Source organism: Grampus griseus, assembly GCF_964374135.1.
Source record: "Grampus griseus genome assembly, chromosome: X".
Lineage (NCBI taxonomy): Eukaryota > Metazoa > Chordata > Mammalia > Artiodactyla > Delphinidae > Grampus > Grampus griseus.
In genome coordinates this window covers 45,808,316-45,822,639 of record NC_138999.1, presented here as the reverse complement: position 1 = coordinate 45,822,639, position 14,324 = coordinate 45,808,316, and the positions used below count along the sequence as shown (strand labels likewise).

The window sequence follows — 14,324 nt, the reverse complement described above, 5'->3', positions numbered from 1 at the left end:
AGCGAGCAGCACTGTGTGCTGGGGGAACTGGCATGGGGAAGAAAGGTGAATGGGTGAAGACTCTGACAGGGTTGCATGCTCAGAGCCCAGGGGTGGGGCGGGAAAGGCAGTACCTCACACCTTTTGTGTCCTATTACAACACGTGGCCTTGATTTTAGTGAATAACTTTATTACCTAGGGTCAAAGGTGGGGGTGCTGGCTCAGCTCTCCCACTGGGAAATGGAGCATCTTCCTCTCTTGACTCAGCCTCTGTGAGCTTGATTGATGGAGGAGGGAGAGATGACCATCCAGAGCTCAGCGGCTGCTGGTGTTGAATTGCAAGTGATATTGGGCTGTAGGTTGATTGGTGTAGATTATTGAATTCAGATAGAAATCCAGAGGCCTCAGGTGATGAGCCTTCCCTCTCTCCCTGGCCCTTGCCATCCGTCTCCACCCTCCCTTGGCATTCATCCCTGCTGCCACCCCCTAGAACTCACTGGTCTTTTTGCTCCTTAGCCAGCTGCTGGTTGAAGGAGCCTAGTACCCTCCGAAATTCAGCACACAGCTCCCTCTCCTGCTCTTCTAGCTCCATTGCTGCCTGGGCCAAGCACATGGGCTGGCTTTCCCATTTGGTATCCAGTGCTTGTTCGGTCTGGCGCTGTGCCTCCTTTTCATGGTGTTGCACCTCCTGTACTTTCCTGATGGCAGCTCTCTGCTCTAGAATCACGCCCTTCCAGCAATAGGGCAGGACCCTGTGGGGAGCCATAGGGTTTTGGGCGACCTGGGGGTTCTCAGTCAGTACTTCACTTGTGATCTGGTTTTGGTTCTCCATGAGGTTGTCCTCCTGTTGGTGCTGATGCTCACGGCGCTGCTGCTTAGCCATCTTAGCTACCTGGTGGGGCCCCCGAATGTGAGCATTTGGATGCCCAACCTCAGGGAACTCTCAGTCACAGGGGAGGGGGAGACATGGCCCTACTCTCCTCCATCTCAGGGAGAGAAGGAACAGATACTGCATGGCCTTTGAGTGACTTAAGGTGGGGGAAGGGGTGAAATGGGCAGGGAACTCCCCTGCCCTCTGGAAGCCCTTAGACTAAGAGGCTGGGGAAGGGAGGGCAGTGTTCTGTTCTCAGGTCATCCTGAGTCTGGAGGTGGGGAAGGGGACCGTCTGCCCTAAGAGGGCCCTTGGGTGAAGGAGGAAATCCTCAGGTAGATGAGAGGGCTGGTGTTGATTCAAGAAGGGTTGTGAGGGGAAAGATGTGGCTGAGGTTCCCCAGGACTTTGTTCAGGGGACTGGGGAGAGCCGGGTGCACTGGATGGCTCTGGCCATACGTACCTGGGCCTTGTTGGCGTTGGCCATGGCAGACATTATGGCCTTGTGGCAGCAGTCCTCCAGCTTGGCCAGCTGGGTGGCCTGCAAGTCCATGGCTAGGCGCAGCTGTTCACTGAGCATATCTACACAGAGAAATATGGTCAGGGCACTGTACTGGCTTGCTGCATTTCTGGTTCACTCATTCAGCCATTTGTTCAGCAAGCTTTGTGGATGTATGTGTATGTATGTTTCGGAAGGGGGTAATGTCCTCATTGGAGGGATGTGTGGAAGGAGGTACTCTTTGGGGCCAGGGATAACCAAAGTGACAGCAACAAGAATTTCTCAGGTCCCTCACTGAAAGATGCCTCCAATGGACCGGAGTCTCAATGCAGCTCTGTTGCTTCTGGGCTGTGTGACCTTGGGGAAATCATTTCATCTCTGAGCCTCAGTCTAAGGGCCATGTGTTGGGTTCTGAGGATACCAATGAATTAGATCCTGTCCTCAGAGAGTTCCTTGTCTAATGGAGGAGATGGATCAAATGTAGATCATCATACCACAATGTGGTAAGGGCAATGACAGAGATGTATGTAGGGCATTAAGAGAGCTTTGGGTGAGAGGAAGGCTTCCAGGAGGAGGTGATCCTTGAAATACATGTTGCATATAGTCAGAAAGGGCAAAGGGCATTCCAGGCTGCAAGCACAGCATGAGCAAATGTATTGAAACTTTGCTTCAATCCAGCCACACCAGTCTCCTTGCTGTTTCTAGAACATGCCAGACGTTCCTGCCTCAGGGATTTGCAATAAACGTTGCTCTTGTCTCATGCTCTTTTGCCTCCCTCAGGTCTTTGCTCAAATGTTACCGCCTCAGTGAGGCCTTCTGTCTCTCCTACCTAAAATTGCCACCTGCCTGCCCCCAACATTTATCCTCCTTCTCTGATTTATTTTTCTCCCTAGCATTTGTCACCATCCAGTATACCCTACATTTTACTTAATTATTTTTGTCTATTGCCTGTCTCTCTCCTCACTAGAAGGTAACCCTTGTGAAAGCAGGGATTTTTGTCTGTTTTATCCACTACCATGCCCTAGCACCTGCATCAGAGCCTGGCACATAGTGGGTGCTCAGTAAATATTTATCAAATGAATGAAGGAAGCCAAGAAACAGCATGGTCTGTATCTTAAATTACAAATAGTCTGCTCTTCCTAGAGCATAAAATGCAAGTGACTAGGGAGCTCTACAGGGGCCAGACTAAGGACTAAAAACTTGACCCTGAAGGTGGTGGGGAACATGGAAGGATTTTAAGTAAGGGGGGTGACACAGATCTGCATTTTAGAAAGCTCCTTTTGGTGGCCAGTATAGAGGACAGTCAGGCTGGTGGGAGACAGTTGATGTAGGGAAGCCATCTTGGAGGCTAAGGCAGTAGGCCAGTTGGGAGGGCTCAAACCAGGCCAGTGATGGAAAGGATGGAGGGGAAATATATGGAGGTTACATCAGCAGTACTTGATGGATTGGATGAGGGAGTAAGGGAGAAGAAAGACTTGGATGCTTTCCAGGGTCCTGGCTGGGATGACTCCATGCATCGTGTGGCCACCACTGGAACTAGAGGATACAGAATTTAGAGCAGGTTAGGGAGCACTGATGAATTGTTTAGGAAGCTGAGTTGGAGGTGGTCCGCAGGCACCTGGATATCTGATTCTGCAGGTAAAGAGTCCTCAGCACAGAGGTGGCGACATTTTAGCTGAAACCAGAATGAGGACCGAGGGTGCCTGAGGCAAGTATGCAGGGTAAGGAGTGCGCCAGGGACAGAGTCTCAAGAAGGAAGAAGTAGAAGGAAGAGGAATCCATAAAGGGCAGACAGAAGAGGAATGATCGGAGAGCTACAAGCAGAATGTGCTGTCACAGAAGCCAAGGAAGAGAGAGGTTCAAGAAGGAAGATGTGATCATAGTCAAGTGTAGCAAGAAAGTCCCAGTCAAGGAGAAAAGACTGAACAGAGCCTCTTGTACCTGATAACACAAAGGGCATTGATTTTAGTAAGAGCAGTGTCAGTGAAGTTGTGTGGGGAGAAATGAAATCTCAGGGGTTGAGGTGTGACTGGAAAGTTCAGAAGGAAAGAGCAAGTGGAAGCAGATTTTTCAGAAAGTATGGTTGTAAAGGAAAACAGCTAGCTCACAGCATCTAGAGGAATCACAGAGTGGAGGGAGACTTTTGTTTTTTTCCTAAGAAGGGTTAGACACAAGCATGCTTACAGCCTTCACAGAAGGGGCCAGTGGAAGGGCAAGTGTTGAGAACCCAGCGGGGAGTACCTAAGGGAGCACAGCCTGTGTGGGAGGCAGGGGGAATGGGGTCCAGAGCATAGGTTGAGGGGTTGGCTCTGGAGAGGCACAGGGACACAGATTTCAGAGACTGGAGGGCGGGGGAAGGGAGGATAGGGGTGCCTTGTTTCATTTCACTCTTCGTAGCAACCCAGAGAGGAAAGATAAGCCCCATTTTTCAGATGAGGTCCAGAGGTGAAGTAAAATGCCCAAGGTTACACAGCCAGCAAGTAGTAAGTTGGGATTTGAATCCGGATCTCTCGAGGAATCAGCCCATGTTCCTTCCATGACATTACACAGACTCTCTCCCAGCATTCTGCTGTCCCTGTTGCCTTGCTCTACCTTCTCGTAAACCTGCCTGCTGCCATTGGGCAGCTGGCCCCTGGTTCCACTGCAACTGTTCTGACAAAAATCACCAAATACTCCTAATTTCCAAATCTCATTTACCAAATCTCATTTTCAAGTCTCATTCTTTTCCTATCTGAACTTCTCTGGGGCATTTGACGTTATTGATGACTCCCTCTCTGAAACTTCTCCCTTGGCCTCTGAGTTCCCAGTTTCTCATGGTGACTGACAGCAAGTGTGGCATAGCAGTCAAGAGTGCAGGCTCTGGAGCCAGCCTGCCTGAGTTCACTTCCCGCACTTCCCGCCTCCATCACCCACTAGCTGTATGATTTTGGGCAAGTTATTTAACATCTCTGTTCTTCAGTTTCCTCCACCGAAGATAGGGATACTACTAGTACTTGCCTCATAGGGTTGTCGTGAGGATAAATTGAGTTAATACATGGTAGAAAGCTTGACACAGTGTCTGGTACACAGTAAGTGCTCAGCAAAGGTTAGTTCTTCCTTTTGCTACCTGCTCTGCCTAGAATGACCTTTTCTCATTCCCACTCTCTACCTTGCCGAAATTGTACCCAACTTTCCCAAACTGCTTCCTGACAGCGGGCCTGTGCAAACCCCCTACCCTGCCTCCTTTCCTTTGTGAGAACTGACCACTCCCATATTGATGTTTCCTCCGTGTCCTATATATACTTCTATCACAGTATCGCTCATAGTACCTAACGCAGCGTTAAAGTATAGATATGTGCTGGTAAATGACTTGTGCATGTATCTTTTCCTCTTACTCTACACTGATTTTCTGGAAGGCATGGTTCTGTGGGTTCCTGGAGGGTAGGGTGCCTTTCTTGTTTACTTTGGTCAATTGTTCATTCAACAATGATTTATTGAGCTCCTGACACTGTGGCAGACAATGTACTAGGCAACTGGGATATAGGGGTGGAAATGAGATATGTGGTTCATCTTTAGTGAGCTGACATTTTGGAGAGAAGACAGACATTCCACAAATACTTTCAGATACTTAGTTACCTCTGTGATAAGCGGTATAACAGAACAGGGTGCTATAACAGGGGTGGTTTTAAAGGTGAGCAGTGTGAGTAGATAAGAGATGGTCCTTGCCTGTGAAAGGCTTACTCTAATGGAAAAGGGGGACGTAGCCACAGATGTCATAGTAATATTGATAATAGCTACTGGTTATTGAGCACTGACGCTTGTGCTTTACTTACAGTATCTCATTTCATTCTCATACGAGCTCTTTGTGGTATGGATTCATTTCCTCATTTTAAAGATAAGGAAACTGAAGCACAGAGAGGAAAATTCATTTGCCCAAACCAGCTAGTAAGCAGCAGAGCCATTAGGTTTGTCTTCACTGTGCTGCCTCCAGGTAATGGAGTGCCAGGCTGATTGGGGATCAGTGGCTATACTGTCAGTTGATGAAGGAAGTCAGGGAGGTTGGGGCCTGCTCAGTCTAACCTTTCAGCATCAGCCCCTATGGGTAACTGGACCTCCCCACACAGTTCTGGTCTTCTGGGCGCTGTATCCAGCTCAGGATGACTCCCCACTAGGCCTCAGGTCACAGCCTGGAGGGCCCCGCTGCTTACCTGCACAGTTCTCCTCAACTCTGGCTTGCTGTTGCTCTTGCAGCGGCTTCTCCAGGCTGTGCATGAACTCTTCCTGCTGCATTCTCAGGCATATGGCCCTGTCCAAATCTTCCCCAGAGAAGCACTGCAGGCTGGTTGGGCCCCAGTGGGGATCATTGTCACCAAGATGAGCTGGAAACTCCCTCCAGAGTCGGTCTGAATCCCAAAAGTCAAGTTCATGCCTTTTCTTGAGCTGCTGCTTCTGCTTCCGAAACTTGCATTTTCTTGGCCAGCCGACCTGTCCGTTCTGCCTGTTCCTTCTGTAGTATCTGAGCCACCACATCATATTGCACCTGGTTGGTACCTGGGGGTGGTGGGTAGGGGCATGGAGAAGGCCCCAGGGGAGGGACAGAGCCCACTCAGCACAGCCACTGTTCCCAAAGGTCAATCTGGTTTGTCTTACCACACCCCAGGCCTCAGGCCCCACTCCGAAGCAGAACTGCCCTGCCTTATCCCACTCGGCCCTTGCTTTTCTTCTTTGGCTGGTCCCTGGCCTTGGGCTTTTACCATAAGCTGCCACCTTGCTCTGCTTTTTTGCCTTCCTAAGCTTTTTCTCTTCCACCTGGCTGTTCAGGGCTTCAGCATCCACCTGATCCCAAAGAAATGAGTTAAATCAAGGTACGGGCCCAGCAGTGGGCCTCGAATGCTCTAACATAGACTGCTCAGAATTTACGTGCTTCAAAATCCTCCTATAGGATCTCCAGTACCTACTGGATAATGTTCTACCATCTCAGCATGATTTGTAAGTCCCTCAGTGGTCTAGCCTCTTCCTCTGTCTCCAGCCTCATCTCACCCTCTTCCCCTCTCCCACCCTCAGAAGCTCTGCTTACAGTTCCCTGCACATCTTAGGCTGTTTCATACTGATAGCCTTTGCTCCAGCATCTCCCTCCACTTGGAACACTCTTTCCTCCCCTCTTTACCCAAACTCCTATTCATCCCTTAAGACCAGCTCAGACTTCACTTTCCTGACCCCTCCAGCAGGTGCTACTCCTATAGAATCTAGGGCCCACTGCCCACACTATAATGAAGTTTGCCTCTATTGATTATCTCCTACACCAGACTGTGAGCCTGCTAATGCCAGAGACTGGGCCTTAGTCAGCTTTGTATCCCTACTGCCCAACCCAGTGCTTGGCACAGAGCAGGCCCTGAGGAAACGCTTACCAACTAGATCTCGGTCACACCACTCATCCACCCAGCCAGCAATCTATTTTTTCTTAAACTGTCAATATTTTCTCTTTATTTTGATTATAATTCATTTAAAACATTTCAAAATAGTGCAAAAGGGAATACAGTTTAGTGAAGAGTAAGTGTCCCTCCCATCTCTGTCCCTCAGGCTGGTTAACAGTTTCTTTCTTTTAAATATATTTATTTATTTTATTATTTATTTGGCTGCACTGGGTCTTAGTTGCAGCACGCAGGATCTTCGTTGCAGTATATGGGATCTTTTAGTTGTGGCATGCGGGATCTATTTCCTTGACCAGGGATCGAACCCCGGCCCCCTGCATTGGGAGCACAGAGTCTTAGCCACTGGACCACCAGGGAACAGTTAACAGTTTCTTATGTAGCCTTCCAGAAAGAGTTTAGGCATATGCATGCAATACCAAATATTCTTTTTTCTTTTTTAATATATTTATTTATTTATTTATGGCTGACAAAATATTGGCTATTGGGTCTTCGTTGCTGGGCGTGAGCTTTCTCTAGTTATGGCGAGTGGGGGCTACTCTTCATTGCATCTTGTTGTGGAGCATGGGCTCTAGAGCACAGGCTCAGTAGCTGTGGCACATGGGCTTAGTTGCTCCGCGGCATGTGGGATCTTCCCGGATCAGGGCTCAAACCCATGTCCCCTCCATTGGCAGGCAGATTCTTAACCACTGCGCCACCAGGGAAGCCCCCAAATATTCTTTATAGACTTCTTTCGGCTCCATTTGCCTGTCTCTTGAGAACCAGGCCACTTGGCCCAGAGCTGACTGGAGAAGTCAGCTGTCACTGGCTCCTCTAACCCCAGTCTCTTCCCCTGCACCCCCAGTCCCCTTTCCCAGGCTCTTCCCACACGTGGGGGGTGAGTGCCTTTTCACCCTCCTCCTTCCTTTCTAGCCCTACAGTCTGCTTGAATCAGGGAGGGGCTGTGATGGGCACTGCTATGTTCCTCTCCAGGTGTAAGAGTGAGGTGGCCCCTGGTCCAGAGAAAGTCCTTGCTGCCCACTCACCCGCATTTCTCTGGTCCACACATTGAAGAATTGGCTCTGTTGCTCCTTTTCTTGATTTCTTCTAGCCTCTATGGCTGCCACCTCCTTGGGATGTGGTGGTGGGTCTACCTTATACATCTGGAGCAAGAGTGAGGTGAATGGCCAATCAGTGCTAACCATCCTCCTTGACTACACCCCCACCCCCATTCCATTCTCCCCACAGTATCTTACCAGTTATTGATTCCTACTGATTTTACTTCCTGACATATTTCATATCTGTGTTCTCCATCTCTGCTGTCACCACCCTAATTCAGGCCTCACAAACTGGTGCCAGACAGTATTCCCAGGAGCCTTACTGGCCTCCCTTGCTCTAGTGTTATGCTCTCTACCTCTTTCTCTGCCTTGGCTACCAAAGTGATTTTTCTGAAAGCAAATCTGACCATGGCACGCCTCAGCTTAAAACCCTTAAAGGCAGCTTTAAAGCAAATGGTTCCCCAGTGTTTACAAGATAAAGTCCAACCCCCTTTGCCAGATTTATGAGTCTTCATGATCTGACCCCTGCTCACCTTTCCAAGTCTCAAACTCATTTACAACATCCCTTTTACATTATGTTCTACTTAGTTTTCCCCGTTTCAGTAAATGCCACCACCACTCCCCCTTTATTTTTATTACTTATTCTCCAGTCAAATGAAAGGCTAGAGGGCTTAAATTTGCCTGTGTTCCTTCATGTTTTGGGAGGCCCAGTTCTGGCACGTGAGCCAGCCAAAGCCACAGCCCAAACCACTTCTGCTAACTTAAATCTGATCATGTCTTGCACCTGCTTAAAATCCTCCACTGGCTTCCTACTGCACTTACAATCAGATCCAAACTCCTTACTGTGGGCTTTCAAGATCTGGTTCCTGCACACCTCTCCAGTTCATCTCATGCCTCCCTATCCCTTGCTTACGGTGCTCCAGGCACACTGGCTTCCTATCAAGTCCTCCAACACTACAACTGTTCCCACCTCAGGGCCTTTGTACACCATGTTCCTTTGTTTGGAACACCATTCTTCAACTCCTTGTATAACTAGTTCCAGTCTCTCTCTCTCTCTCTTTTAACCATTTTGTAACTAAAATATTTGATGTATACAGGAGAATATATATATAAGCCATATGTAAGTTAGGAAGCATGATAAAAGAGACCCATGAACCAACTCCCCAACTTAAGAAATAGTGAATGATCAATACTATTGAAGGGTCTTATGTCTCTCCTCCCTCATCCTTACCCTAAGAGATAACCACTATCCAAAATGTTACCATTCCCTTACTAATATGCATTAATGTACTGTGTGTGCGTAACTCCCTGAACAATATTTTAAAACATTTTCTTGTCTCAGAATTTTATGGAATATCACACAGTATGCATTCTTCTGCATCTTGCTTTTTTCACCCATGTTCATTCTATCATTTAACAAATATTTATGGAGTACCTACTGTCAGATGATCCTTTAAGCATTTGGGAGACATCAAGGAGCAAAAGTGACAAAAATCTGAGTCCTTGTGAAAGTTACTTTCTAGTGGGGAGTACATTAAATAGTTTGTAAGAAGATAATAAGTGCTTCAGGAAAAAATATAGAGCAGGATAAAGGGAATTGGAAGTGCCAAGGAAGTGGGGGGCGTGTTGCAATTTTAAATATGGACATCGGGGAGGCATAACTGAGAAGGTAATATTTGAGCAAATACTTGAAGAAGGTGAGAGAGTCTCCTATGCAGATAACTAGGAGAGCACTGCAGGCCGAGGGAACAAGTGCAAAGGCCTTAAGGTGGACAGAAGAGGCACACGTTCAAGGGGACAGCAGGGAGGCAAGGAGGAGTGGGAAATGACATTAGAGAGATTGGGTGGGGGGGTGCAGAGCATGTAGGACTTTATAGACCATTGTAAAGGCTGCGGCTTCTACTCTGAGAGAAATGGGCAGCCATTGGAGGATTTTGAGCAGTGGGAGTGATGTGTCCTGTCTTTGATTTTTAAAGGATCTTTCTGGCTGCTCTGTTAAGAAGAGACTGGAGGGGAGGGGAGGCAAGACTAGAGGCAGGGAGACCAGACAGGAGGCTATTACAGTCGTTCAGGCAAGAGATGATGATGACTCACACCAGGTTGTTAGCAGTGGATGTAGCAAGAAGTGGTCAGATTCTGGATATATTTTGAAGGCAGAGCCAACAGAACTTCCTGATGGGTTGGATGTGCTGTGAGAGAGCAGTGTTAAGAATGACTTGAAGGATTTTGGCTGGGGCAGTCAGAGGAGTTGCTATCAACTGAATAGTCTGTGTGGGGAGAACAGAATGGGATGAGGATCTGGAGATCAGTTTCGAAGTGTTGAGTTTGAGAGGTCGATTAGATACCCACTGATAGCATACATATAGTATGGTAAATTTTGTTATTGTTCAAAAAGATTTGCTGTTGGGAATTCCCTGGTGGTCCAGTGGTTAGGACTCTGTGCTTCCACTGCACGGGACACAGGTTAGATCCCTTGTTCCCTCGTTGGGAATTAAGATCCCAGAAGCCCCATGTGGCCAAAAAAAAAAAAAAAAAAATTGCTGTTCCTCCTTACAGAAGGATTCTATATCCTTATCTTATTGTCCTCAAGGTTAGCCACATGATCTGCTTTGCCCTCTGCAATGTGAGAATTGACATGTGCCATTCCCAAGCAGAACTAAGAGCCATTACATTATAGCCACTTTCTCTCTTCACTCTCTGCTGTGGGACCGGCAATGTCCCAGGTGAGTGCTGCCCCTTCAGCCTCAGTCCTGGAGTGATGACAGAGCAGAGATGTAGCCAACCCACAGTGGACAAGAAGCAGGAGTGAGAAATCTTTGTTTTTATGAACTGCTGAGACTTAAAAAAACATTTTTTAAGAGTTTATCTGAGCAAAAAACAAACCGGGCAGTGCCAAACCAGAAGTGGTTAAGAAGAGTTCAGGGAAAGATCTTTAAAGAGAAGAGATGGAAAGCAAGGAAATTATTTGATTGGCTATAGCTGAAGCGCTTGCTTTATTTGAGAAAGCCTAGGTGGCTGTTTGGATTGGTTGTCCTTAGGTTTTTTTTTTTTAAACAGTTTTTAAAAAATAATTTTATTATTCTGCTTCTGTATAGCAAGACCTTACCTAACTGGAATTTAGTTAACCAGCAACCTCACCCACCCATAACATAGCTTGAAACTAAAAATAAACAAAAATAGATCACTTAAGGCTTTCTCAGGGCCTGTGTCAGAAACAATTTGTTCTTATGTAGCACATATTTTTACTAAGCTTTATATAGCCTATGATTGTCTTTTTTTTATTGTCATCACAGTTAACATTTACTGAGTATTTACTGTAAACATGCAATTATAAGCATGTTGTATTAGTAACTCATTTATTAGGTTGCACCATATAAAAATGCTGATATTTGACTATTTTTGACCTACTAGTATTCTTCTTAATATTTCTATGAAGTAGATATTATTTTTTTTCACAACTCACACACACACACGTTTAAACAGTTTTTTAAAGGTTACTTTCCATTTACAGTTATCACAAAATATTGGCTATATTCCCCATATTGTACAATACATCCTTGTGCCTATCTTACACCCAGTAGTTTGTACCTCCCACTCTCTCACCCCTATATTGCCCCTACCCCTCACTGGTAACCACTAGTTTGTTCTCAATGTCTGTAAGTCTGCTTCTTTTATGTCATATTTACTAGTTTGTTGTATTTATTAGCTTCCACATATAGCTGCTGAGATTTTGAGGTTGTTTGTCACCTCAGCATAATTTAGCCCATCCTGACTGATATAAGGAATTTAAAGCTATGAGGCAGTGAGAGATCTCTAAGGGACTGTAGATAGTTAAGAATGCCTCAGGGGAGACAGGGAGAGGAGGAGCCAGCACTGGAGGCTAAGGAGTGGCCAGTGAGGTGGGAGAAAAAATGGGAATGCCTGAGAAGCCAAGTGAAGAAAGTGCTTTTGGGAGGAGAGAGTGGGCAACCGATGATGGGTTAAGTAAGATGAAGACTGAGAACTGACTAATTTGAAGGGGAGGGTTGCTGATGACCTTGATTAGAACATTTTTGGTGGGGCCTGACTGAACTGGGTTCAAGAGAGACTAGGACTCTAGTCAAACAACCCAGCAGCACAAACAACCCAGTTTATTTATTTTTTAATTGCAAGAGGAAAAGAGAAAGAACTTGTAGATTAAAAGAGACATATATACAGGTGGAAAAGTTTCCCTAGCATATACCTAGGAGCAGAAGTGCTGGATCATAGGGCATAAGCCTATTTAAACTTTACGAGATAATGTTGTTTTCCAAGGAGATTGTACCAATTTATACTTTCACTATAGTGTATAAAAACTCTAGCCACTCCACATCCTCAGCAACACTGGATATTACAGACTTTTTAATTTTTGCCAACTTGTGGGTATAAAATTATAATTATCAGTTTTAATTGGAATTTTCCTTATTGCTAATGAGGTTGCAACATCTTTTCATGTGTGTTTTGTCCATTTTTCTTTCTCTTCTGTGAAGTGCCCATTCATATCTTTTGCTCATTAAAAAAAATCAGTTTGTCCTTCTCCTATTAATTTTAGGAGTTCCTTTTGTATTCTACACACTAATCATTTCTTAGTTTACCTGTGGCAAATATCTCCAATTTGTGGCTTGTCTTTTCACTTTATTATTATTTTATAATAATTTTATGGTAACAGTTGATACACACAAAAGAATATGGTTAACACATGTAAGTTATGAAGTATAACAACAAAATGAACACCTGTGAACCCTCCACAGAACCCAGAAAATAGAACAGTATCAATACTTTAGAAGCTTTCTGTGTGCACTTACCATCTTTTCACTTTATGTTGTAATTTGGAGGAATTTGAATGTAGTCAAATTTACCAATCTTTTCCTTTAAGCTCAAAAGTTTTTATTATTTAAGAAATCCCCTGAGGTCATAAAGATATTCTCCTATATATTCTTCTAAAATTTCTAAAGTTTTGCTTTTCTCATTTAAGTTTTTAATCTATTTGGGAATTGCATTTTGTATATGGTGTGAGAAGTAGGGATCCAATTTGATTTTTTTCCCCCCGAGCTCCATTTCATCTTAAATGGAACAGTAGTTCCTGTCAATTATATGAGATTGCTGTCCTTTGGTCATTTTATCCCCTCAGCCTGATCATGACTGTTTCTCCCAACTAAACTTCATTTACTAGATTGCATCAACCAAGCTTTCTCACTTTCCTGGACTTGTCCTAAGATTTTAAGACTCTTCCCAGCCTCCAGACATCATTTAAAAAATAGTTACAGGAATGGCTGTGGCAGCCACCAGACCCTTTTCATGTCTAAGTCTAAGCACCAATGCCAGCCTACTCATTCCATCTGTCACCACAATATAAGGTCACACTGAAGGGGAAGATTCCACAGACAGCCTCTTGGACTGCTAAGGCCATGGCTTAGTAAAAAGCAGGTATAAAGTGATGGGGGATGAGGGGATGGAGGAGAGGGATAGAAACATGGGAAACAGAGGGGAAGGGACAGAAAGGGCAGAGTCAGGGGCAGAGGCAGAAGAGAGGAAGGAGGGCAACAGGGCGGTTGATAGGGGTGGAGGGCAGAGAGAGAAGAGGAAGGGAGGAAGCAAGGGACGGCAGAGGGGGATGGAGAGGAGGGAATGAGATGGGGGTGAGGCATGGAGAGAGAGAGATGAAGTGGGGAGAAAGGAAGAAGGGTAGAGGTGGAGAGCATTGGCTTAGGGACCCTGACTCCCAGGGGTTCACACAAAATATCTTTCTCAGCAAGGAGTCCCAATTTTGAAGCTCCAGGTTGGGTCTAGCATCAGGTCCAAGACTATAGCAGCTATAGCGGCAGTCTCTGAACTCTGCTTGGAGAAACAGGAGGGAGGCGGGGGATAGGGACAGTACCTCTGGCCATAGTTTTCCCCAGCCCGTATCCCAGTCGCTCCAGAGTATCCTCATCTCCATCCACGCCCCATCCCCCTTCACACCCCATCCCACCTATAACCCCACCCCACTCCACTTCCAACCCTACTCCACTCTCAGCAAGATCTGAACTCTAACACGGAATCCTCCCGCTGGCCCCTCCTTCTTGTACAGCCCTCCGCTCCCTGGGGTCCTTCCAATTCCCGACCCCGTTCTTGTTTGAGCCTTCCCGCCGGCCAGGCAAAAGCCGCAGCCGAGCTCCCACCTTCCTCTTGCCCTGGAGGGCATAATCCTGCTGTGACTCCTGGCTTGTCTCCGCAAGGATCTGCTCCTTCAGGTTTCCCTCATCCCAACAGCTGCAGATTCCTCCCGGCCCCGCCTGCCTCCTCCAAGACTATGTTGGGTGTAGCGGCGGTTTGCGTTGCCGTGCGACGAGAAAGTGGGGAGGAGCCCAAACGCCTGTCGTAACCTCGCGCCCTGGCAACGGATCTAGAAAACCTCCACGTCAGCCCGAAGGCCCCGCCCGCGCCGGAAGCCGAAAATCCCGTTAGGCCTGGACTTATTATCGCGAGGTTTGCCGTCCGCCCGGCCTGCACTGCGGTGTTTCCCGCGCGGGC

At 46.6% G+C, this 14,324-nt stretch overlaps 1 protein-coding gene across 2 annotated transcripts; it reads right to left on the bottom strand.

The window, feature by feature from the left end:
* Window positions 1-12: 12 nt before the first annotated feature.
* On the bottom strand, window positions 13-14,039 carry RIBC1 (RIB43A domain with coiled-coils 1). Of its 2 annotated transcripts, XM_082680622.1 has the most exons (6): window positions 13,973-14,039; window positions 7,782-7,898; window positions 5,536-5,878; window positions 1,313-1,431; window positions 477-871; window positions 13-332 (listed from the first exon to the last, which is right to left on the bottom strand). In XM_082680622.1, exons 2-6 carry the CDS (start codon window positions 7,896-7,898, stop codon window positions 155-157), a joined length of 1,152 nt encoding a protein of 383 aa, XP_082536748.1. In that variant the 5' UTR covers window positions 13,973-14,039; the 3' UTR covers window positions 13-154. The 2 variants fall into 2 exon arrangements, with proteins under 2 accessions (XP_082536748.1, XP_082536747.1); XM_082680621.1 differs by lacking the exon at window positions 13,973-14,039 and having other exon boundaries at window positions 61-332; window positions 7,782-8,053.
* Window positions 14,040-14,324: the final 285 nt, after the last annotated feature.

What these genes read in the sequence shown, in the direction of transcription:
- RIBC1 (XM_082680621.1), bottom strand. Translation starts at nt 7,940, where the DNA reads ATGGTTAGCACTGATTGGCCATTCACCTCACTCTTGCTCCAGATGTAT. An exon ending in AGTTGAGGAGAACTGTGCAG is followed by an intron (nt 1,432 to 5,535) that starts GTAAGCAGCGGG and finishes TTCTCTGTGTAG; the next exon opens with ATATGCTCAGTGAACAGCTG. An exon ending in GCTAAGGAGCAAAAAGACCA is followed by an intron (nt 333 to 476) that starts GTGAGTTCTAGG and finishes ATCAACCTACAG; the next exon opens with CCCAATATCACTTGCAATTC.